The 27,103-nt window shown below is 44.2% G+C and overlaps 1 protein-coding gene across 2 annotated transcripts in view; it reads right to left on the bottom strand.

Annotated features, from left to right (window-relative positions):
* The window catches only part of SASH1 (SAM and SH3 domain containing 1), a 186,733-nt gene that overhangs the window by 137,249 nt on the left and 22,381 nt on the right, over window positions 1–27,103 (bottom strand). For both annotated transcript variants that reach the window (XM_040627934.1, XM_040627935.1), the window contains exon 2: window positions 8,712–8,840. In XM_040627934.1, the coding sequence (XP_040483868.1) occupies window positions 8,712–8,840 (129 nt within the window). The remainder of the gene's footprint in view (window positions 1–8,711; window positions 8,841–27,103) is intronic.

The following is a 27,103-nucleotide window of genomic DNA, read 5'->3' as shown; positions in this document are numbered from 1 at the left end:
TTCCAGAAGATGAAAGAGATCAAAGGAATATTGGAAGAGTGAAACCCACACCCTAAGGAGAAAGGACATACACACACACAAACAAAAATAACCCTTTGAAATCACAGCTGGAAATCTGTCTTCCTCTTGGCACCTCTGTTAGGAAGCCATGCCTCGGCTGCCGCACACATTAAAAAAATAACACACACCCCCACAAACACATCCAGATGTTCACGAATATTCATGATGTGCTTCCAATCTGGGTTGGACTCGCCCTTGATTTATTTTTTATTAAGTTTCACCAGCTTCTGCTGGGGCCCATGAGATGGATGGCAACGCTGTAGCACAAATTTAGAGAATCTTCGTATGGTAAATAATTGTGGAAAGTCTCTCAAACTATCCCTTATAAATAAATCATTTGTGCACAAGCCTCAGAACAGCCAGACATGGAGAAACTGGCTTAGTTCTGAGCCTGAACTCGAACATCATCGCTGCAGTTGATAAATTAACCCTCTATGTCTAATACCCAGGCTGTTAGGTCAAGGGGTTAAAAAAAAAAAAAAGAAAAAAGCTAGAAACTAATGTTCTCTTTTGAGTAATATAATGGGACGTTAAAGGAAACGGAGATGTGCTTTCCAAAGCCACCAAATTAGTTTGTGTCCTTGCAGATACTCAAATGGTTGAAAAGCCAGAAGAGTGACTGGATCAGCTGCTCTGGAGACATTAGCTCAACACTGTATCATCTCGCTTCTTCTATTTAAAATAAAATTCTCAAAATTTCCAAACTGAAGGAAAAGCAGCTCCAGATTTAAAAAAAAATACTGCTGACATGAGTGTAATGATCTTTTTTTTTTTTAAGTAGGCTCCACACCCAGCGTGGAGCCCAAGTAGGGCTTGAACTCATGACCCTGAGATCAAGACCTGAGCTGAAACAAAGAGTTGGCCACTTAACTGACTGAACCACCCAGGTGCCCCTGTAATGATCTTATAAAAAGTGGGTCAGATCAATAGGATGTGGGAAACAGAGGCAGAAGGAAATGTAGATAAAACTAAATGTCCTTATAACCTGCAATCGATTGACAATACTTACGGCAGAGTACCACCTTCCTCCTGGAAACTCCCAACTACCTTAATGCTTTGCTAGAGGGAAAAGCAACCCTGGTGTGGCCAAGCAAGGCCTCTGGTATCCCCAGAGTCTTCCTTAGGTTATGAAAATCCTTTTGGAATGTCCCTTATCTTTACATCCCCCAACCCCAAAGTATGTAATTGGTTGCTCCTCTCAAACCCAGATGAATAGGGAGCAGGCAGCAGCCTCTTTCCGCTCACAGGTCCTGTCCCCCTGCTTTAATTTTAAAACCACCCTTCCGCACTGAAGACGTCTCAAGAATTCTTTCTTGGCTCCAGACCTCACCAACATTCCAAAAGTACATCGAACACACCAGGTTTCCAGGGTCCAACTCTCTGTCCTCAGTGATGCCGGTGCGCACAGGAGCGCTGGTGAGATTGGTCCAAAGTCCGGACCTACAGGTCAGGAGGCCAATGGCAGCTGCGTGTGGAGCACCAGCAAGGGCTCCCGGCCCTGCCCCAGGTGACTTCCTGTCTGGGCCCTGCCCCTATCTGTCTAATCCCATTTCAGACCCCCAACACTCCTTATTCCCTAACCAGCCTCGAAGGACTGGTGGGCTACTTGGCCCGAGACACTCGTTCTTCATCAGAGGCCTCAATTTAGACCTTTGCTGATTATATCATCATAGATACAGCCGCAGAAACCAAACCCACTTAGGCCCTGAAAATAAACATCCATCACACTCTTTCACATTTTGTCTGGAGGCAAGACCATACTGCCTCCAGTGTGCTACAAATTCACATGTTTAAGAGCCTATAATTCCCTTGGGATATGCACAAATAAATCTCACCGTAGTCTCCCACGTGAGAAGTGCTTATAAACATTTGGATGACATTACAGTTTTGGTGACCTGGTGTTGATATTCCAGGGCTCCAAAATGGCACGGGGCCGGGACTATGAAATGTCCGGATTCCAAAAACGCGAACGCTCCTTTCCCCTCCCAAACAATGGCCAAGCCCTCCCAAGCCCTGATTCTGCCATCAAAGCGGCTGCACTGACTTTAATTCCTAGGCTTTTCTCCCCAGTTACTGCCAATGTGATTAACATTTAGGAATTCTCTGCTGTATGTAAATAAAAACCACCACCAAGCTCAGACTTCTTTCCCTTTCTGGCAAACATCTGTGTTTTGAGCAAGATATTACTTTGGTTTTTAATCCCCTAGGCATACTGTGTTTTATAAATGCAAACAAAAACAGTCATTTCTTAATGCTCAGGAGCAAAACTGAAGCTGACGTCGATGATCCATTATTTTAAAAACCCGATGAAGACCTCTCGCCTTGTAGATGACTGTATCACACAGAACACATCTAAACTGTCTGTTCACACAATTATACAAGCAGTCGACGGGTTCTAAGCGTAAAAGGACAGCAGCACACCTCAATTACATGCGGCACAGGACGCCCAGATCAAGTCTGGCAGCCCAGAGACGGGTTTCTGTCCATCCATGTTAGCACACTGCAACACACGAAAATGCTGACCAAATTGCCACTGGGCATCTGACTATAGACACGACTTTGAGAAGAGCCAGAGCCGAGAACTGTATCACCATGTGGCTTAGACATAATGCCTCAGTGTATTTTGACATCGAGTATGCGAATTGTGCAGCAGAACGTAGTCCAGACTCGACGTCTGATGCCCATCGTTTCTTCCTGCAATCTGCAAATTCACAGTAGCCCCAAGCTGGCCAGTCATGTCCGCAAAGACAAAATGAAACAAAACAAAAACAAATGCCTTTCAGAGCAATGGTTGGGCTTTCACAGTGGAATATTTAAATTCAGGACACTCTGCCACACGGATCACACTACCATCCTTCGGAAGAGGGAACATGGGCTCAGGGAGCGTCCATGCTCCCGGGGCGGGAGCATTCCCTCCCAGCACCTGTGACCCGTGCACTCAGGCGGGGACAACCTCGCCTTCCCGTATCATTTTCTTGAATATTCAGGTGGCACAGGAAACCTGTTTTCCACATGTTTTGCTGTCTCTAGCAAATAACAAAAGAGAAGTCCATAAAACAACAACCTCCCCCCAGAGTCTGGACTAAGCCTGCACGTCCCTGTGGAACCACAAGTTCACCTTGACCCAGCCAGCCAACCACTGAGAAATGGCCATTATTTTTGTTTTGTCTCGTGAACGGTGATGAATCAGAACATACTAATTTTTTTATACATTAATAATCCAAAGACCTGACGGATCTTTTTCTCCACATCATTTATATCTTAGAGGTTTAGCCACAGTAAACTTCTTGTAATTGCCTATAAAAGCCACATTTCCTCTAACTTTTGACCTTTGTGAAAACTGTGACCTCTGACCTAAGTTCTTCTGCACTGTCCACCCCCCTCCCAAAAGCAGGTTAATCTTCTGTGTCCTTAATGAGGAGGCTTAGGTACCACCTCTTGCAGGAAGCCTTCCCTGACTTTCCTACCCTGGGCCGGGGGCTCTTCTCTGTCCTCCCATACAGCATTTTAATAATCTGTGTACTTGTCTAATGCCCCCAACTAAATTGCGACCTCTTTGTAAATGGGGAAAATATCTTTTACCGGTCTTTCTAGAAAGGCAAGGTCTTTCTCAGGTACAGGCTTAATGTTCATAAAATATTTTAAAATAATTATGTGATAAATGAACTCAGCAAATACTTATCATGCACCTCTTACGCACCATGTGCTGTTGTCCTCTATGTTGGAATGCAGAAGTGACCAAAACAGACCAACAAAAATCCCTGTCCTCAATACAGGATTTGCTGGGAAGAGACTGAGGGAATTTTGCGGGGCTGGTAACTCTATCCTATATCATGCTAGGGTGTGCGTGGCCTGGATTCATCCTCTTGCCAAAATCACAGAGCTGAGATCTGTGCGTTTCAATATGCAAATTTAGCCTCACAAAGAACTTTTCAAAAACAACAATACTCAAGTGGGCGTCGGGAGTAAGGATAAGTCAGATTGTCGAAATGCTGACAACTGTAGAAGCTGGTAAGAGGCACGGAAGTTCGTTACAGTATGCAGTTTATATATGTTTAATTGCCAAAATAAAAAGCTAGAAATAATCTGTGTACTCCTGTCAATACATACTAATGAAATATGAGTAACAGATACTCTTCAGTGTTATTAGAGACGTTCTAAACTTGGAATAGAAGGGAAAGAAGAGAAATGAACAATTACAGGTCACTCAGAATGATGTGCCAGGCCCTTTATAGCAGTTTTCTCACTTAATCCTCACAACATCTTTATGGGATATTTTTACCCTCATTGTATAGATGGGAAAGCTGAGGCTTGGGGAGGTTATACGACTTGCCAGCTAAACACAACAGCCAGAACTGGGCCCCCAGTCCTACCACCTGCTTCCACCAGTGCCTTTCACAGCCTTTGCCACTGCACCATGCGCAGGGGCTGGGGGTGGGGTGGTACAGTCTGAAGAAGTCCCAAGAAGCACCACTAGTCATGACAGATCCCACTCTTACTGCCTCTGATTAAGCCAGAATGATATGGGAAGAGATTAGATTATCAAAATTTCAAAGAACAATAATTACACCCCAGAACTGTTCCTACACCATCAGCAATGGTTTTGATGTCACATCCGTCTGTCATAATATGCGATATTTTAATTTACATCCCTGATCCCTAAAGCCCTGAGTCAGTCTCCACCTGGGCTCCCATTTCCTGGTGCACACACAGAGGTGATCACGATCTGGCACAGAGCTCAAGCTAGGCTTTGGCCGACATTTGTCAACAGGGTCCCCCTGTAAGTCAGGACTTCTTCATCATGGCTGTATTACACCAGCAACCACACACGCTTGTTTTCTGTCCACACCCAGACAGACTCAAATCCTCACAAATGCCGAGGAAGCTGACATGGCCGGTCATAATCGCCCACCTTGCCTGCGTCCCTTTCCTGGCCGCCGTGTCACTCTGACAGATGTCGGACTTAGCATCACTAGAGATGGGCCCATTATGGACTTGGAAAGCTGTATCATTTCCAAATGCAGACTCGCTCAGCCAAAAAAACACGCGGTGCTCAGCGATGTGCCAAATGTGTGGGAATATGGGCAGCTTCCCTGCTGTTCACAAGCACTCACGTCCCAATCCCCAGCAGAGGCAAAGGCTTAGGTCCAGACGTACCGTTCCTTTAGGACCCATTTGGTGCGAAATAAAAACTCTCTCCATAGTTGTAAATTTGAATCATGATCCCTGTTTATACTGTTGAATGTTCACCCATCTGTACTCTCTGTTGACTTCATCTAAACTAACTGGCCCCAAAAACACTTTATCAAGGAAGTGCTTTATTCTAGTAGGGAGCCGGGTGATTAGGTCCTGGAAAAGTAGCTTGATATCCAGTCCAGAAAGTTAATTACTAACATAATTATCAAAACCTTATATTTTTCAGGGTTAAGTCAAGCATCACTGTGGGCAGAGTGTCTTTTTGGTTGGTTTGTTCTCTGGCTGACATGTAATTAGCTCTTAAAGACAACGCATTTTTTGAATTTTAAAGCCAAACACAAATATCTAGATACCTATTCTATCTGCAGAACACTCCCTCAATCGCCAAAATTCACCCAGAGAATCCGAAATGAAACAAAGTCATAAACTGATTCAATCCACCATTTGAAACTCTGTATTTTAAGGCTTTCTCTGAACGACTTTTTCTATAGCAGACACAACAAATTTAATGCTACTTTTTTCTGTATAAAACACTTTAGGTGGGGCACAGTAGGTTAAGTGTCAGACTCTTGATTTTGGCTCAGATCATGATCGAGCCCTGTATCTGGCTCTGGGCTGAGTGTGGAGCCTGCTAAGGACTCTACCCACTACCCCCCAAATCCCCCCACCCCTGCTGTCATGTTCTCTCTCTTTAAAAAAAAAAAAAAAAAAAAAAAAGCTTTAAGCTCCTCCTGTATTCCTCTTACTGCTTTTCTGCTTTTGGTGGATTATTTCTTTTCCAAAACACCTCAATTCAGCTTTCATGGACTGCTTACGGACACCGAAAGGAGTATGAGGTTACACGTCCTCAGACCCAAAGCTGCTCCAGCAGCAGAACAGGAAAGAAGTTTGCCTACTTGTCTGAAAGTAGAATAATATGCAATAAAATAATGAAAAAATAAATAAAATAAAATCCTGCCATAAAGGGAGCATTATGGACTGAAAGTTACAGCTTTTCAAGAAAATGAGTTCCCATCAGGACTCAATCTGTGATGAGCTAACCACCATGAGAGGGAACTTGCAATATGTCACTAGTGTGGCATACATGGCTCGGATGAATGATGGACGACCTCAGAGCACATCTCACACAGACTTCTAGACTTGGATGGCATCCAACCTGGCATTCAGCAGCTCGGGAGTTCCCCTTTACCTCTCCAACTTGCCTACAATTTCATAGAAAGAGACATTGAATATGCCCATCTGGGATCTTACTTTTTTCACTAACTACTGTTTAAAGGATGAACAAAGTTTCCAGCCTGGCTCGAATGAGCTCCCATCAATTTTACCCACCACCACATTCCTGCACCTTTGATGAGAGCTAATTAAGCTCATGTGGTGGGGTTTTTCTCCCCCAGACTATCTTTTGCAGCTCTGGAACAGAGCACACCAAATTAAGCCCATCTGTCTCAATGGGAAGAAGTTATTTATCCCGCTGCCAAGCAGGCTTTCTTTCCTACCTAGATGCTGCCTTCCAAGGTTCCTGAACACCTTGTGGTGATTATGGTCACCCCAACTCCCAACCAGCTAGAATTCTGGGAAGAGCAGTTGCATGTTACATCAAAGATCATCCACCAAACCCACAGCAGTCATTTCACTGCACGGCGAAACGTCCAGGGAAGCCACAAAGTATGCTACCAGACTATCATTCAAGGTCAAAATTACGATATCCAAGAATTCGGTGCAATTTCTAAGCTGTTGTTCAGCCGCAATCCTGCCTCCCACAAAAAAGGGGAAAAGTCCTTTTTCATTAACTATACCCCATAAAAGAGCCCAATTAATTTTGATGGAATCTTCTGCCACATGAGGTCACTTTTGTTAAAAAGGAGGAAACAACCCTGCCATTCACACATGCCAGACGACAAAGTTCTAGGAAAGATGCCCTGGGCAATGACGACACCCACATGCCTGCCTGGGCCACGATGTTAGGCTCCCAGGATGATGGCTCTCAGCCCCCCACAGATGCTTCCCAGCCTCAATTGTACTAACTCAATTGTACTAACGCCCACCACTGAGCACCCCTCAGGCAGTGAACAAAAAGGAAAGAGAATCAGTAAGTATCTGACAGTCATGATATAGTGTTACGCCTCATCTAAAGAATCTCCACTTACGTTGAGTTAAGGAAAGAAATTAAAGTCCATAGGAATGCCAGAGTCTCGCCGTAGAGGTGAAACATGTCCACCTGCAGACTAACAGAGGTGCCTAAACTAGCTGGTGGGTCTGTTATATAATAGGTCCTTTATAACATAAAAGGAATTATTAACAAATGAATTCTTTGTTACGAGTTCCTTAATTATTGCTTTTTCTTTTATTCCTACCAAAAGCAGATTTATGGAAATTTTTGAAAAATAAATAAATCAGGACTCAAGTGAATCAGCAGTTTTCAAACTGTTTTTAAAGGCAGAGGACTCTTATTCAAAACAGATCCAGGTGGCCTCTTCCTCCCCACCAATATATAAAAGATGGTCAAAAAAGAGTTGGTCTGGATGAGGAGACATTCCTGAAGGGGTCCTGAGGTCACCACAGTGAAATAAAACAATCTGAAAAGCAGTGAACCAGGATGAACCCAAACAGAATATACAATGAAGATTTAAATTAATAAGCGCAGAAGTTTCAGGAAGATTTTTTGTAGCAAATGTACAACATGGAAACATTAGCGCACATACAGATCATAGAGAGATACCTAAGCTATTTACTATTTATCACATGCAAGTTCAAATGCAGCATTAATCCTAAATGGTTTTCATGAAACAGCCAAACGAATTTCAACATCTGAGTTCAAGGAGAGCCATGAAAATTGGTGATTATGAAGGTCTTAATGACATGGAAGAACTATAATAAAATATTAAGTAAAAAAGCAAGAATTATATTGCTGATGTAAAAATGCCCTGAAAAACATAGAGCGGGGACTGCTAAAATACCAACATGGTAATTACCAAGTGAGAATGAGGGTGGTTTCTGGCTTCTTTAAGTTTTATTTTGTTTTAGAAAGGAAGGACGGAAGGAAGGAGGGAAGGAACGAATGAGGGAAGGAAGGAAGGAGCGAAGGAAGGAAAGAAGGAAGGAAAGATAGAGCCTAGACATTCTTTGGGCTTAGAGTCCACAACAACGTAGTATACACTGGCCAACAGTGAAAACACTCTTGCCACTTAAGTTAAAACATAAAATCTAGTCTTTTCATGAATACAAAGATTTGGTCATGCCATCCCAGCCAATACGCAATTCATTGCATGACCATAGAGCTAGATGATTCATCCTTTGGGACCTGAACTTTGTACCCCAATCTAGCACAGCACCTTACAGAGGGACGCTCCAGGCACAAACAGGACCGTTAGAAGGCCTGGACGGAGTGCTGATCAGGAGCAAGACCCAGAGCAGCCCTGCCAGACAGAAGCATACTCCCAGGGCCACCCACTCACCACATCCAGGTCCTGGGAAACCCGCCGTTTCCGGAGCTCCTCCATCCTCTCGCACACATCAGAGAAACAGGTGTTGTAGTAATCTGCATACTGCTGTGCCAGGTCATCGATGTTCCCCAGCGAGCCGTCCTGGGGGCGAGGAGGGCAGCAGGAAGAAACAGGAAAAGAACAAAGGCAGTCAGTCCACCTGCAAAAAGACCCATGGTTTCTGGTCCCCTCTCCATGCATTTACACTAATCAGGGCTGGTATTCACTAAGCAGTGAGCAGGCGCCAGGCTCAGTTTCATGCATGTGACATCTCCTAATCCTCAGGATACCCACTGGACACTGGACCTGTTTCCTCACTGTGCAGGTGAACAAACAGTAGGTCAAAGAAGTTGAGCGACTGCCCAAGGGTTCCAGGGCTCACAAGCAAAGAAGCCAGGCCTCCAACCCAGGACTGCCTGGTGCCAAGGCCATGGTCTTAAACCCACAGCTCTGCCTGCCTGGCAGGGCTAAGAAACCCTCAGGGGAGCGCCTTCAGAGAGGGCACTGTGCAGGTGACAGGCTCCCTAAAGCCCAATCACTGCCTGCATCAGACCCTCCTGAGAAGCTTTTCAGAAATTCTGATACCAGGACCCCACTCCCAGAAATTCTGATGAGAACCAGAGAACTGAGGACGGCTGAGGGATGCTGCATCCCAGACACACCTGGGCTGTGCCCTCCCATGAGACCCTTGAGAAGAAAACCCTATCCCTTGAGTTATTCCACGAAATAGGAATAATGTGCAAGAAGAGCACACGTATAAATTCAGCTAAAGAGGAAACCCAACTGTGGCCCCAGCAGCCGCTCTGCAGCGCACCTTCCTGAGCCCACACTCAGCTCGGCGGCCCCTTACAGCTCAGTGGCCCGAGGCGTGTTTCCGAATCTCCGGGAACACTGGAGCAGTCGCGTACCTCTCTGACAGTGGGAACTAACGAAGGAACACAGTCAGGCTGGCACATAGGATTATTCGCTACTAATATTCGCTACAAGATAATGTTTCAGACTACAGTCTTCCCTTAGGGGAGTTGATGCCTAAATGCACGTCTGAACACATACATACAGGCGGACAAATGCTGCCTACATTTGTAAGTTCCGCTATTCGTTCTATGCATGCATTCATTCATAGAAACATTTCCCCTCCCCTTTTTACCTCCCAACATGTCCTTTCTTTGGTATGAAGAAATGGCGCTACCAAGACAACCAAAGAAACAGAACTTTGAGAGCGCCTAGAAGGTGCCCACACTTGCCATTTTACAGAGCACAGCCCTAGCCCATCACGCACGACAACACCTGTCTCAACTTGCCAAACCCGGTCAGGTGCAAGTGGGCTTGGGGAATTCAGAGCTCTCCAAAAGCCTTTCTGCTACAGACCTTCAGGCCTTGTCACAGCCATTTCTAGCCCAGATATGCATTCACCAATTTTATGCAACCAACGGACAAGAGAAACAGAAATGAAAAGAAAGGATTTTTTTTTTTTAAAAAAAACTTCTTCCTTTCCCACCAGTAAAATGTTCTCCTTTGAGGTAATTGCCTCCAAATCCCCAGGGCAGAGCTAGGGGCGAGAACTCTTGCAAGTGTTTGAGTATCTCAACATGTCTGGGCAAAAGTCATTCCCCATTCGGTCCCATTGTTCTGTCTGTCTGTCTGCAAACAGGCTGGACGGGCACAGTGGAGGAGCTGGGAGCCTACCCTCCTCTTCAACAGGTTTATTGTCAAGTTTCCAGTAGGGAAATAACATCAGTCAAGGTAAGAAATCTGCCGCTGAGCCTCTGAGGAAGGGCCCCGGGGGCGGTCGGCCTGCTGATATTTGTCTTACTGCCTGAAATCAGAATTACTGGGGAGGAAGGGGGCCAAAGGGGGCCAAACGAGAATATCTTAAGGGGACGTTCCTGAAATCCAGCATGATAAATCAAGTTATGATCCCAAGGTTTGCCCTGACTCGCCTCAACCCAACAACACGTACCCTGTGGACCACAACATGAAAACCCACACCTCCGACGAGTTTTCCCATCCGTTTCCCCTCTTTGCCTCATCTGCCATGAATCCAGCCACCCTAGAGACCTTGCTAAACAGAGCGGACCGGCTCTCCTTCCTCTGTGGATCACCCACGCCACCCCATCACCCAGGTGACAAACTAAACCCCCGGCTTGTCAGCCCAGATCTCAGGGCCCTTCACGTCACCTCTGCCCCCAGTCCTGCCCGGCTGAGGAAGGAGCTCAGGCCCACAGACTGGGAGGCCCAGGGCAGCCAGGAGAGCAACCAGCAGCTTCCTACAGCAACCGCGTTCCCCCCAGAGTGGGCCCTCTCCCACCCCACCCACTGCAGCCCCAACACCAAGAGACCTGCGACCAGCTACTACTCACCGCCAGGACGGTGAGGATGAGAGCAGCGTCCGCTGCCGCACGGGCTTGAGCCCACAGCTGCCTGGCCAGCTGCCTTCTATCAACCTAGCATGTTTGCTTACACTTCAGAGAAACAAAGTCCTCCCGGGCCCCCTTCTCTTCAAGATCCTCATGTTTCCTTAGTCCCCGCCCCCAGTATAAACTGGGAGAGACCAAGGTTCTCCCTTCAAAGTGTGAGCTGGAAGCTGAAGGGAACAGGGCTTGCAGCCACTGCACCTGAGAACCCGCTTTTATGAGTGACTGCCTGGATCCGACCCCCGCCCCCAACTGCTGGGGCCCCTGGAAGCTCCTGGGCCCTTTAGAGTCATGTCGAGTCTCTCCAAACATGATGCTATCCTGTCTTCATCCAGAAACGTCTACCTTCATCCATCCAGGAAGGGAAACACGCCTGCCACTTTCCTATGGCTTGCTGTTCTTAAATGGAAATCTCTCTCTCACTCTCTCCCTCCCTTTCTCTTTCACAGAGGTACTAAGAATTGTACTGTGTTAGCCAAGGCGCTCCCATCTCGAATTCTGGCTTCTCAAAAAATAACCAGCTGAACTGTATGACTTAACACAACAGACTGTTTTCTTGGAACAATCAAGTCTACTCCAAAAAAATTCTCAATTATTTATATAGCTTTCTTCAGATTACCTTTTTTTCCCTTTTTCCACGCAACACCTTCAAAACCAACTGTTTGGTTCTCAAGTTTCCAAGCTGCTGATCAACCGTTTTCTGCCACTAAGTGGAAAAGTTTAAGTCCCTATTTTCGCAGTCCAAATCACCCAAAATTCCCCAATAACTTGGGGGCCTGGAAAATGTATCTGTTGCTCATAAGAAAAAAGGCAGCTGTTCAACTCAGCACAGGCCAAAGACAGCAAGCGCTTCACACCCTGCAACATGCGGCGTTACCCACTCCTTACTTGGCGCCCGGCGGACCATCATTTAGAACAGGGTGGCACGGCTGCCTGTTTTCCCAAATCGCTTTCCAGATGTGCAGTAAGTCCCCCAAATTTCCACTTCCATCAGTGTTCAGAATTTAAATGCCAAGAAAAGCAAAGGAATAAAAGAACGTGTTCCTAAAAAGCAGGTCTTGTCTGCCATCCCTAGAAAGGAATCCTGTTCGTCCCCACCAAATGGAACGAAAGGACCTCTGGATGATTTTCTCTTTCTCCTCTCAAAAACCATGCTCTTTCAGGACGATCCGGAAACTTCTGCACCATTTCTGTCCAACCTGTTCCTACTTGAGACAGCACAGACCTAGTCAGTGAAAACATTCACTTTTACCACAAATGTTTGCAAAGTTAGTCCGTCGGGAATTTAAATAATGCAGCTATGTTTAATAGCACCACACCTCGTGCATCTTCCTTCTGGGGATGTGAAGTTCGGGTCCGCCTCAACACCCCACAATGCTGACGTCCAAGAGGCAGTGCCACTACAAAATAAACTCTGGGCTATGACTTTAAACTCTCCCTAAATACAGCTATTAAAACACTGAAATAGATTCCTTTTTAAACTTTTATTTCTTTTAAGGTGTTCATTGTTTCTGCTCTAGACTTATTACTTGCCTCATTTGTTTCACTTCTTATTTTTCCCCTTTGGTTCTCATGCATCAGGCTGAAGCAATATGGGTTCAAGTTTAGGAACGGGGAAAATCTTATTTCCTCAAAAGATTTTTTTTAAAGTCAATTGTGAAATTTTGTGCCCCATGATTTTTTATAAGAATTTTTACCATCTTCATCTTAAAAAAAAAAAAAGAGTAGAATACATGCAAATCCAACTTCTCCTTCCTTTTCTTATTATAAAACCAGGCCACAGCATCTTTCCACAGGGCCATCCACTTCATTTGGTATGGCTTTAAATTAAATCTGTGGTCTCACTCCCAGGGGCAGGTCAACAGAAGATAAATCTTGTGTAATCTTCCCACGAAGCTGTAGCATACATTTATACCAAACAGTCCTCTTTTATACAACCAACATAAAAATATAGAGATAAGGGGCATTTTTACCAAACAATTCACACCGGGTAGACTGCTGATGCAATTAAGGAGAAAAGAAATCACACTGTTCTCTCAACTACTGATTTAACAGGGTTTCTGGTATTTATCCCAATGTACTTCTGTCTCTGGGAGAAGTGAAAACTAAAAGTACTATGAAAACAAAGCATTTGTATCATTAACTTCTGTTATTTTTGTTCTCCTCTTTCCCAGATGTCACTTATGGTCAGAATATCTTGACAGTCTTTACCAGAGGGAAAAAAAAAAAAGAAAAAGAAAAAAATCCTGAAAACACCAGAAAATACAATGTAATCTGTTTGGCTATATGCAGATCACATGCAAATGAATGCAAATGAGCTTGTGGTCCTGCTATTTTATGTATCTATAAAGACAGCGCCCCAAGGGAAAACTCAATGTGTTGCTCTGAATCCCCAATGTTGACGGGGAAAAAGTCTGACTCATTTATTTAGTGTGTCTCTACCTTTTTTGTCTATAATAATAAGCACATATATATTTTGCATAATATAAAGTGTAGGTTGTATTTGCATTGCTCCCCATTGTTTTGGAGAGGGACAGAGCTATGTATCAGTCCATCAGTTCCCTACAAGCTAAATCCACTGAAAGAAATCACTACACGACAACGAAGCCTGATTTCTTGAATGACTTCACAATGTGTTTTCATTCTTAATGAGCTTGTTTTAAGACTCTGAGGTGATAAACACTTTCAGCAACCTTTCAGGTGAAATTGCTACTACCATAAAAAAGCCTTTAATTCTGGTTTCCTTGTTCAGCCTCACTGAATCTGTGAGATGCTGTTGCAGGAATTCTCTGCCTTTAGTGCCGGCGGTTCTTGGTCACGCTGCTTTGAAGAATGAAGAGGTAGGACCAGATGAAGAGTGGTGGGCAGCAAAGCAAAGTTTATTGAGCAACAGTATAAAGCACCCGGAGAGGGAGGGGACCCCAAGAGGGTTGCCCCTGGAGTGTCTAAGTTTAGGGGGTTTTATGAGCTCTTTTGTGGAACTCTCTTAAGCAATCAGAGTGTGCTGAGTCACGCCAATCAGGGCTCTGGGCACGGATCTGTCTACCTCTTAGATTAACGTCTACGTGCTGATGGTCTTTTTTTGCTGACATCTGGGGGCTTATGTCTTAACTGCCCCTTGCCCAAATAAAATTGTCTTATTTTAGGACATTTTGCAGAAGTGACTTCTGCAAAGGCTGCAAAGCCGAATGCCAGCACGCTCCTGTCTAAGCTGCAAAACCGGATGTCAGTGCTGTTTTATCTTAGCTGTCCTGACTCCGTATCTTCTTGTTGGGGACCCCAGCCCTAACTGCCAAACTGTCCAACTCACTCCTAACAATGTCACTGTTTGCACCAGCTCTGTTATCCCATCCTGCCATGTCATGATGGAGAAATTCACTGAACAGATAATGATCTCAAATATTTTTCTCTGAGGTATCATTCCCAGCATTTCTGCAAGATGGTTGGAGCTGGCATACAGTTTGTCTCAGGAAAAAGTTTTTTTTATACATGACAACCAAAAACACACACTGAAGGACAATATTAGATCATGCTGGTGGTGATGAAAAGGCCCTGGGGGCACACCCACATGGCAGGTGGCTGGAGGGCTGATCTCACATCTTCCACTCCCCCTCTCCAAAAACACCCAGAACTTGCCAGGCCCGATGTCTAATTCTTCCTTTGGCAAATACGACCTTGGTGCCCAAGGCGCTCACTATTTTGCATCATCAAGTTCTCTGATTAACATAAATCAGCTCCTGAAGAAGGAAGGGTTCCAGGCAGGCAGCACTGACCACTCCCTCCCTCCCAGCACTCTCTTAACAACAATAACCAAAAAACACCCAAAAAACAAACAAACAAAACACACACAGCACAAAACCAAAAGCAAGTAATAACAACTGGGCCATGGAACTTCCTTGATATAAAATATTTATAAACATATATCTACTTACAACTATACTTATAAATTATATCTATTCACATTAAAAATGCACACGGAACTAGACATTTTAAATGAGATAAACACAAGTATAAGTAAAAAGTTCTAACGTCTTTCCTATTCCCAAGTGGATAAGCAACTGCACTGGTATTCACCCAGCAGCAGAGAAGCAACTGCCATGGCTGATTGCAAGCTGATGCGACAGTCTACACAGGCCACTACGTCTGGGTCTAGTACTGAGTCCAAAGTCCTTACAGGTCAGCCAGGCTGGCAGTTGTGAATGAAGCTAGGTGTGAAACAGCAAGGACAAAACCGATCCCACAAGAACCCTGGAACCACACAAAGACAACTAAAATCCTCATCGGTTTCTCACCCACCCAAAGCCCTGATGCCATGGCAGATCCATAAGAGAAACTAGAGAAATTATGATAGATCTACACACACACTTGGCTCAAGATTCCCAGAAGATGAAGGAGCTCTGGCAGGACCTAGACCTGCGGCGGGTCCAAGCACCACCTCACGCCAAGGGAGTGGGTTGGTGATGCCACGTGGGAGCCACCACGATACCTGCCACCCACCACCAACCTTCAGTCTGAAAAATATGGCAGCTGTGATCCATTTCTGGCTTCCAGGTTGATACAGCTTAAGCCAGCAGAGACCTAAGATAAACGAAGACGTCTGAGACGAGCATTTGTTTCAATGACACAGCACAGCGCAGAACAGCATAAAAGAGAATAGAGAATGTGGGCATACAACACGTGAAGCAAGGAGACTATGTCCTGCAACACTTGTTTCAGTTATGCATGACTGCACTCGATCACAATATCAACGGCATCTTCCACTGAAGAGATGACACTGAGGGCATTCTGCCCCCCAAGCTGCACTCCTGGGGGGTACTCCCACTTTGGAGTTTATTCCAGAGCCCCACGGCTCACTGGCCTCCTCCCAACCCTCAACCTTTCCTCCTCAACTCACCCCGACCAGCAGATGGTTCCCCAAGGCTTTCCCTGCTTTCTTCTCTTCTCGTGCTGCTTGCTTGGGGAAATGCCATCAGTGGTTGGACAGATTTAGAGTCACAGCAGGAACATGTTTTTCTCTTCTCACCTCCCACCCTCAGGCCCAGTGCAGCCTGCTTGACCCGAGGGTACGAAAGGCTTGAGATTTTTAGCAGAAATGTGATTACCAGAATCTCACGCACAAACTAGTAATCTCCAATTATCAGCTCAGAAGGAATTTGGAAAGCTCGGTCTAAGTATGAGAACTCAGTTTCCTGACCATGGAGAGGTGTAGCTACAATAAAATGGGATTAAAAAAAAAAAAAAAAAAAGGCCTCCTCTGTATTCCTCCTGGGGAATGTGTGTGATATCATGTTAACTGTCAGGTATGATGGAGAAAGTGACCAAGGCTAGAAAATTAATATGCTCTTCAATCATCAACACTGAATGGGGTATTTCATTAATTCGAATAATATTTATTGAACACCTTTGAACACCCCAGGTGTTCTGCTAGGTGCTGTGTATACAACATAAAATCAAGAAACATGAATGCTTATTATTAATAGAAAAGCAAAGTATGGACTTTATTTTAATGTAGTCATATGGTTAAGTCATGGAAACCTGTTGAGGGGGCTTACCAGACTGTGTGCTTTGTGTAAGGTGTTTTTGAATTAAAGGCTCTGAAAGATCCAATCTGCTGAGTTATCTATCAGTGGCTCAAAAGAACATTTTACAGGAAGCTTCAGAACTTGAAAATGAAGGAAAATGACTGGAACGTTGACAATTTGTTCAAAAAAATTCAAGTACAGATTCATACTCAAAATGGACATGTGGAATTAGCAGATGGCAATTTCGGACTCAACTCATTTCTCATTTCTAAATTGCCCTGAGCTTAATAGAATCACAGATTTGGAAAGAACAGCAGAACGAGCGAGTTGGGCGGCAATGAATGAGCTAGTTTGGTGGAAATGAAGTCACAATTTCTGACCATATTCACAGATTTTGATGAGTATGAATCACACTTTGCACTTTCTCTGGCTGCCTCTGGCACATAATTATCAGGATATGAACATTTTCAAGCATTTGGCCAATGATGATGACCTGCTGGGGGGAAAAAAGTGATCTACAATATTCCTAGAAATTTGGAAATGATTAACCTCAAAACAATCCTGAAATTTCTGGTTGTTAAACCATGTACAATATTTGAATTTGTCATGTTTTAAGAAAATTATATTCTGCTGTGGCTTGAGCAGAGGGTCAGGAGGGTGATAATCAATGGAATCGGAACTGGACTTGATTTCCTTGAGGCAGGCTGATTTCCTTGAGGCAGGCTCAAGAGATTCAGAAGGCCTGGTGACTGGATCAAAACTGACAAGAGGATTCATGCTTACAACCATTCACTGTTCATTAAATTCTTTTTTGGTGATGCCCCCAAAGTTCCACATTTTTAAGAACTGGTAGGTATTGCCTAAATAGCATTATCGATAAAAATTCGGATGGCCAGCAAGCCTCAGGACACTGATCAGATGCCCCATAATGAATACTTGGATGCCCCTAACTTATACTTTGATAACTCTCAAAACTCTTTCTCCACCTTCTTAGCTGCAGACAATGCCTATGCCTCCTCCTACGTATTCGGTATGAACTCTCCAACTCTCCCAACTTTCATGCAGAGATTAGCTTCTCTCAGTTCCACCCACACCAGACTCTGAGGAATCATTCACTTACCCTCAAAGAGGTCACTATATCTAATAGAACTAATTATACTAATGTGTCATAAATAAGTCAACGTTAGTATATAACACCTCTTCTCTAATATCTCTCCATGTCTCAAGTGTCTCAAAAATGTCTCTCCATCCTAATCCTAGCAGTGTTTCAAGTGGTGGACAAAACTTCCAAGCTATTCACTCTCTCTCCAATCTCATCTCAGTTACAACCCCCTTCTATATTCCATGCCCACTGTAACTTTTAAAATATAGATCTTAAAAACTGTAAACGTCTCCCAGTGAGGATTTGACAGTGGGTCTGTTGTATGCAATATGAGAGCCTTTTTGTCTGGACTGTCTGCCTTTCTAGACTTGTCCCATGGCTCTACATCCCTATCCATACACCAGTTTGGGCCAGATCAAACCAGTCTATGCAGCAGTCTATCATCTCTGCTCCTCCATGCTTCTTATGCCTGGAACACCTTCTTTCACCCTACTGACCCTGCAGACAGCGGCCCATCCCTCACAATGGGCTTTACGTGGCATATCACCTTCTCACTGCATCACTGCCAGTCATACATTCCACCTACAAATGGAATGACCTGCTGTCTGCATGCAGTCACCTTCAAAGTCACAAAGGGAGGGGGAAGAGGTAGGTGCAGGTACAGGTGAAAAAAGACTGGCCATGATTGATTAATGGTAGCGCTGGAACATGGGAGTTCTTTGAAATATGCTGCTTTGGCATCTATTTGAAATTTTCTATTTTAAGGCATCTTTTAAAGTGACTTTTACTTATTTACATGGTTGTTATCCCCAGAAAACTTCGAAGTCCTTGAAATCTGGAGCTGGGTCTTACTCATTTTTGCAACCTCAGCACCTAACACCATCACAATGATACTTAGCAATTACCTAAGAAGTGTCTATCAGATGCATAAAGAAAGGAAGGAAGAAATGGAAGTCAACAGAACTGACTCCTCACTTCCTGAGGGTCCCATAGCATTCATTCAGTATTTTCATATGTAACGATGAGCTTTGAGTCTCAGACTTTGTCCCCACCAACCTTAGAGCAGTAACTGAGTCCAGTGAGTGTGATATTCAAACATGAAATACATCATTCGAAATAAAAACAAATGGAAAACAAGTTGAAGGGATGGGGACTATGTTTCCAGGCAGAAGGGACAGCTAGTACATACAATTCGTCTGAGTCAGGAGACAGCCTCCCCTGTTCCAAAAGGAAAAGCTACCCAGTTGGCTAAGAGTTGGTGTGGGGGTGTGGCAGAACAGGAGGCAGGAGAGAAAGAAGGAAACCCAGGTGGAGGATTTTTCATGTGCAGAACTGATTTCTGATTATTTCTACTTATTGCTGACCATTCTTAACATGTTGATGGGCATGGGTCTCGTTGGAATCCAATGGAAGATTCTTAGACCAAAAAGATTAATGGGGACAGTTCCTTGGTGCAATGGGCTCAAGGTCAAAAAGTCTTACATTCTTCTCACATCCTGACAGAAAAGGCAAGTAAGTGTTTTGAAACGACTATATAAAGAGGCACTGAATACACCAGGACCATGTCTGCTTCAATCCTCCCCATCCAATCCCTACCGGGGAAAGCAGGAGGAAAACACCCGGCAATGCTGCTGGGGCAGGTGGAGTCAGAGAGCAAATACAAGAGCAACGCTGTGGCCAAGGAAATAGGCACATCTGCTTTCTGGGAATGAGCTAAGATGAGCCGAATGGAAGCCTGTCTGATCCTATACACGGGAGGCTATTTTAAGGCCCTTCATTCCCATGACACCAATTGGATGGTTTCTTTCCAAAGTCAGGGAGAAAGCAGTTCAACCCCTGCCCTGGAAAAACTCCAAGTAATCCGAAAACAACTCTTCAGCGCACACCTGACCCTCCTCAAGCACATTTCACGACCTAGCTTCCGACATCTGCTCCTCTGTCCATTCCCCTGATCTCAAGGACACTCACAACAACACTCTGTGCTCTAAGGACTTCATGGAGGGACTCGAAAGCCTGCTTGTGAACGTGGGGTAAGCGGGAAATCTGCTGGCTTCATCCTGTGCACATTCTGACCTGTAACCTACAGGAAAAACCAGATTTAGAGAATGTCAGCCACGCAAAAATTACTCCTCTTCTTCCAGACACGCAGGTAAGTATTATCTGGATCTGGATCTGGGTGTCTGTCCATCTACGATGTAACCATATAAAACAGTACATTACATGAAGGCCAAACTTTTATTTCAATTCTTTAGGAAGAAAACTTTTTTCCTAACTACATCATTTCCCTTCAAGATGATCTCAATTTTCACCATAAAAGACTTTTCCATTTGCCAAGAATATAATGTGCAAGATCTCTGAAAAAGCATCTTTAGCCCATGCATCTCTTCTTACTCGTCGATTAAAAACATCTTGGAAGTTGAGAATGAAATTTATTTGCTTTGTACCACATTCTATACAGTTACAACAGAAACTTGACAGGCATCTTGGGCCTAAAAGCAAAAGCAAAAAAAAAAAAAAAAAATCCCCACCTGAGATGAATTCACATCATTCTACCACGCCACTTATCACTAGAATGAAAATGTTCATTTTTCCAATTTCCTCATGAGCTGAGAATTTACTAACATCACCACTGGCTTTCTCATAACATCTAATGTTTAAATTTCTAATATATAATTTTTCTTAAAGAGAAATTCACTTACTTAAGAATGAACATTTTTACGTACTTATCAGCCAAATCTTGTTACTTTTAACAGTTTTATAGGTCAGTGTTTGCTGGAACACCGTCCCCTCCTCCTTCCTATCCAAGCTCTTAGATTTATAGGCTAGTCACATGTCTACCACCTACCCAAACGTTTTTATGCTCCTCAATTGCTCTATAAAAAAGAGCAATTTCACTTTTTTTCTCTGTGATGTGGATAAGATAAATTTTTATTTTAATTGTTTGCCACACTGTGGGGGAAAAGCCTACAAAAAAGAGTGCACCAGCAAGTCTCTTAAAGGGTCCCCCATTGTTGTTTTTAATGCTAACTCTGTCAGGATGGGCTGTGTTTTTCCACTGGCAAAGCACAATTCAACAGCTCTATTTTATACTGTATTTTATAAAATATACTGATTTTTATATATCAAACACTCAGCTGCCTCCCCTTCACCCTGGACACCCTGTAAATACAGCAGTCGGAGAGATCCTGTTTGAACCTAAGTCAGATCCTTGACCCTCTTACTCAGACTCCAGGCCCCCCTCAGAGTAAAGGCTGCAGGCACCTCCCCCCCCCCATGAACTGAAAGGTCCATAGCACCCATGCTCACCCCCACTTCTCTTGTGCCCCACCTGGAGCCTCTCCAGCTCACTGCCAGGCCACACAGGCTACCTTGCTTCTCCTCCAACACTCCAAAACCTGCTAGCTCCTCTCTCTGCCCTTACCGCTCTTCCCTCACCTGCCACAGAGGTGACTCAACACCCGCTTCCCAAGCCTGCCCTAGCCACAGTGGCGACCCGCCTCTCAGGCACACACCGTCTCTGACCCCATCCTCTGGCCTCATCTCTCTCCTCTCCATTTCTCATCACCTAAACTAGTTTTCATATAACTCATGTCTACTTCAGTCCCCTCCCCCAACTAAAGTATAAGGTCCCTAAGGGCAGAAATTTTTCTAAGTTTTGTTCACTGCTCAGTGCTTACGACAGTGCCTAGAAGAATCTCAATATAAATTTACTGGATCAAGGAATCAATGGGATAAATAAAATTGTCAACCAACAAGCACTGTGCCAGGCACTATGCTCTGGCCCTTGGGAAGAGGAATATAAACAATTTATATGTTGCTTTATGTTCTGATTTATTTTTCTCTTGGTAATGGATCGACTCTTCAGTTCTCAGACTTAAAAGTAACTGGCAAGGTCTAATTTCTAAAACACCCATGACTTCATCATAATTTAAAAAGCCAATATTAACTATGCCAGTGCTTTCTGTATGTGTATCATCCTGTTCTCTTTGTATTGTTTCAAAAGAAACAAATGGAATATATAGTTCAAGGTGTTAATTACATAAGCTTATTAAAAGCAAACTCCTAAGAGGTGTTGGTTTTAACACTTAGCACTTTTATGTTTATGTAGTTTATTAGTTTTTAAATGTGAGAAAGTCAAATGTAGTAAGCATAATATTGCAAAACAGCCACTACCAGGGAAAATTATTTCACCTACATAGACAAGCCTTTTATAGAACTGGCTCTAGGCTGCAAGTTTGAAAATGAAAGAACACGGCAGCAGAAGCAGGTTTTTATATGACAGTGTTTCTGAATTCACGGTGATGCTGGGCTTCCTTATGCAATGTGCAATCATGTAATTTGCAATTTAAGCATTTTCACAAAGTCAGAAAAGATATATCTGTAGTATCCCATTTGGTAAAATGAGTGAGGGCTATGTCAAGACATTCTCTTTATCTACCTAGGTCATAAATGAGCTAGTCTGATAACTCCCAATATTTTTTTGTAGTGCATTTAGAAAGAATGTTCTGTGAACAACTACTACTGGGGAAATTGGTTCTGTTAATGAATATCCCAGAATAAGACCTTCTGACCTCCACCCGCAAACCAGGTCATAAACGCAGATAATAATGATTCTCAAAAAGCCACTGGAGTTTAACCATTCTCCCAATGCGGGTTGGGAGGGTTCTTCACCACCCTCTTGGGTCACAGAAGGCAGGTGTTGGAAAACTGGTGAGTAGAAGGCTCCCTGCCCCCATTCCTGCCTTATCTGTGAGCACCAAGAACCCATAAGGCACCCTTGCTCTGTGCCTAGACCGAGCTCAGATCCTGTTCTCACCTCTCCACAGACAAGCGTGGCTGCAGAAGGCTGACGTGACGCACAGGCAAAAATTCAGAAAAACCAAACTGGTTTTCCATAGAAATAATTCAGGAAATGTCGAAAAAGGCATGCCAATTAATTTTAATCTTGCTTCATTTTTTCCAAAATATTTGCCCAGTGACAAGAGGCACTTCTCTCCCAGCCCCCTCTCCATGGCAACAAAATCCCTAGAAGGTATAAAATATGGAAGAAAGAAGAGAATTGCAGCCATTCCATGAGGCTGGCATTCTGACAACAACATTTAAGGAGACAACCAAGGAGAGATACTAAAGCATGAGGCACTTGGCAATATACTTCACTGGTTCTTTTCTCATTATAAAACTTCATTTGGTGTTTCATTCTTGTGTTGCAGTCTTCCTTTGAGAATACCTTATTAGGTTGGAACATATTTTTTGACAAGACAAGAGACCCTGAATATTTCCAAGCAGAGAGAGGATTTAATGGAAGGAAACCAAGATGGCACTGTTGAAAGACAAGAGAAGGAAAAGCCTGGGATCAAAACATTCCAAAGTGGATAACTCAAGGACTAGAATGCGGAACTCATGTTTCCAAACTTCCCACAGACTGATAGTGTGTGAATTTCTTCCTGATTCAAAATCTTGCCAACTACCCTTGAATCTCCAATAATTAATCTCCTACTTGTTTCTTAGAATTGCACTGGATTTTGTCCATATTCCACAACCTGTTTTTTAATCAAAGAAGTTGAGATAAACTTAAAAGACCTCAGAATACTTTGTCTAGGAGACATTTGAAGGATCATTTGATCTATCCTTGTAACCCTTCCTCACCTCCACCTTCTATTTATAGAAGAGAAAAATGCTATCTTTTATTAAAAAATTACTTTATGTACTTTTGTGAAGGATTTTCTTGGCTTGGTTTGTTTTAAGGTTTCTTTCTGTCTTTTTTTGGAAAAGGAAAAGGAAGAACCAGTATGGCACGATAACTAACACTCCAATCTCTAACCTCAAAAAGGCAAGTTATTAAATTTTTTTGTGCCTTGGAAGTACCTGCCCCCAGGGCCATGAGGCCTAATAAATGAGATTAATAATCCATGTAGAGCACTCAACATAGTATCTGGCACCCAGAATGCAGTAAATAATTGCTTTTATCATTAATAATTGCCATTGTCACTTACAACGTTCTGGAATATCATGACCAACCCTAGGTTGTCTGGCTTAAAAAACTTCCTGCCCCCCCCCCCCCGGTCATAATGAAATCACCTTTGTCCAGGCAGAAACCGTTTCAATGGGTGAAGCAGATATGACTACAGGTAACAAATAAGATGTAGAAGCCAAGAACCCTGTGATAAACCCAGATTCCAAAATAGCCTTTTTCTCATTCATAGCAGAGGAATGTATCTACAGGCATATCCCTCTGTGTTCGTGCAGTCGCTCTGCCTTGCATGTGTCTGTTCCTGGTTGTCTCATGTATGCACGTTCAGACACCCTCCCCAACACAGATTAGCTATGCCAGGCCAAGGTGTGGGTCTTCTTACAATGCAGTGCACTTGTAACTCTTGGTGGTGCCTACCACAAGGTCGTACAGGTAGACATTTAATAAAAGCTCAGTAACCTTCCGGACTAACAGCACGGAGCTTCATGTACCATACAGATGCCTTTAAAATGATTTGCTTTGGTTACACTCGATCAAGTTTACAGGCTATGCTGACACTAGAATCTGGCGTGCGGTCGCCTGGGTGGCTCAGCTGGTTAAGCGTCTGCCTTCGGTTCAGGTCATGAGCTCGGGGTCCTGGGACTGAGCCCCAGGTAGGAGCCCCAGGTCATGTCGGGCTCCCCACTCAGTGGCGGATCTGCTGCTCCCTCTCCTCTGCACCTACCCCCACTTGTGCACACATGCTCTCTCAAATGAATAAAAATCTTTTAAAAAAAATAGAATCTCGCATCTGTGCATGTGCGCATGTGTGCTGGGGAGGCTGGAAGGATGAGTTGGGGAAAAATTAATATTTGTGGAACATCTACATGGCTATATTATGCATCAGGTATTGCTGCATGTTACTTCACTAAAACGTACAAGCCGTAACGTAGATTATACTAATGGTACAACACTAGTGAGGGCGCAGACACTCAGAGAGATGACAGACGTGTCCACTGTCGCTTGACTAATAAAGCGCAGACCCAGGCTTCACATTCACGACGACCTAGTCCAAAACCTGACTTCACTCCAGGAAAACGGGCTTGCGGCAGTTGGGTATATAGCAAAGCTTAGCTAACCTTACTGCTGATTTAAATTATACAGCCATCCCCTGAGGCCTCCACCGAAGACAGCCCCTCCCAGCACATTTTTTAAATAAAAATGAGTATTAGTTAACAGTGCAGTCCTCCCGGGCTGCAGAGGTATACAGTGGAATCATTCACTCAACTACACACGAGGAGACATATACCTGGGGGCTTGGCCAGGCCGAACACATTGGCACATGATCCAATCCATCATTTCTTCCTGAGGCTGGGCCCGCCACTGACCCAGCAGCCCTCAGGTGACTGGCCCCATGGCACCGCGGGAAATGCTGGGGCTTGGAAGTGTTGACACAGCTGCTTTAGGGGCCCCTGAGGGGGTGCTCCCTCCAAAGCTCTTCCCCCAAGTACTACGTGCGAGAGCACGAAATGGGAAAAAGAAGCCACGTGCACAGGGGACACAAACCCAATCTATCCCCACCCACCCCCTTATGTGGGCAGGAGAACGAGCCCTGGAACTTACAGACTGGTAAGGGCGGACCCAGATACTGATCTCAGCACAGCTCCCAGAGGGCAGGGGGGGCTACGCGTCATCACATCCTGGTTAACCGTGGCCCACCCTCCACCAGGACAGCTTCCTGAGGAAATCCTGCCGGCTACAGAGAAAAAGGGTGGCTCAGCCAGAGGATGTAAACAGGAGCAGCAGTGTTTTGTTCAGTGGCCCTGCCCACCCGAGCAGGGCCTCTGCTGAACAATTTTTTGGCAGCCGCACAACTAAAAAGCCAGGCTGAGAGATGGCTTCATTGACTAGGATTTGCAAGTCAAGAATGCGCACGGTTTGCCCCAACTGAGGACTGCTGTAAGGACTAAATTGTTCACTCCTAAGCACTCAGTTTAAGAAAAAAAATTTACAATAAATAAGACACACAGTACCCCCCCAATTTTTATTTAAATTCAAGTTAGTTAACATAGAGTGTTAATATTAGTTAGAGAATTATTAGTTAATATTAGTTAGTTCAGGTGTAGAATTTAGTGATTTAACACTTACACAACATCCGGTGTTCATCACAAGTGCTCTCCTCCATCCCCATCACCCATTTAACCCATCCCCCACCCCTCCCCTCTGGTCACCACCAGTTTGTTCTCTAGAGTTAAGAGTCTGTTCTTGGTTTTCCCTTCCCCCCATGTTCATTTGTTTTGCTTCTTAAATTCCACACACAGTACTCTTCTGCATGTTCCCTAACCAAAGGTAAAGCTTCACAGCCCAGAACAAGCCTACTCAGGTGTGTACTCACCTGGCTGGGGATGAAATTCCACAGTCAGCACCATGTACCCTGGTGTCTCCTCTGAACTTACCAGGTGCCTGGCACATAGCAGACACTCAACAGATGTTTAATGAATGAAGATGCTGAAGTGGGAAAATCCCTCCCAGTGGCTACATACCCACATACAAGAGTATCCACGTGCACCAAGAGCATGGCATGAAAAATTACAGAAGAACAAAGGCGAGAGAAGGAGTAAAGAGGATGTTCTTCTTCTCCACACCCATTCCCTCTGCTTAAATCAACTGCAACCATGCCATCTCATGTTTGTGCTTCTCCTTAGAAATTCTCTGTAGGACCAGGGGAGTCCCGAGGCCACTGGGGACCTAGCCCCTTCTCAAGATGAAATGGTACCTGCCTTTCTAGTAACTCAAAATGTCAAACACAGGACTCTGATAGACATTTTATCCTATGCTATCTTAATAAATTTAGGCTCCAGGGAACCAAATGCAATTTTTGTTCATTATACTCCAGTGTAGAAAACTATCTCCCCTTTCCCTATCCTGCCATCTTCCTGTCCACCATCTTTCAGGCACAGTCACACAGAAGGAAAAATGCCACAAGCAAGCCAGTGCCTGGCCATCACAGACACCGCCATATCGCCAGGGTGGCAATGGCTCATAGCTCTTCTTAGGAAAGAGGAATATTTTAAAATGTAATAAAGATTCAAATACACACCGGAGTGTGGTAGAAACCAATATGAGCTGTGAAGCCAGAATTCCTGGGTTTATACCCCAGTTGCAGGACTGTGTGACATGGACAAGTACCTAACCTCACTTGGCCTAATGTGTAAAATGGGGTGACGAGGACAGTCCCTACATCTCATCTCACAGGGCTATGTGAAGGCCAAGAGACATACCTGCAGATAACACTGAGCACAGTGCCTGCCGCAGAGTAAGCACTCAATAAATCTTAGCAAGTATTACTAAGTACCAAAATTCGAGAATTAATTGTC

This window comes from Ursus maritimus, unplaced genomic scaffold (genome assembly GCF_017311325.1).
Source record: "Ursus maritimus isolate PB19 unplaced genomic scaffold, ASM1731132v1 scaffold_13, whole genome shotgun sequence".
Classification (NCBI taxonomy): Eukaryota; Metazoa; Chordata; class Mammalia; order Carnivora; family Ursidae; genus Ursus; species Ursus maritimus.
The sequence above is the reverse complement of the archived record's forward strand: the minus strand, read 5'-3'. Positions and strand labels throughout refer to the sequence as shown.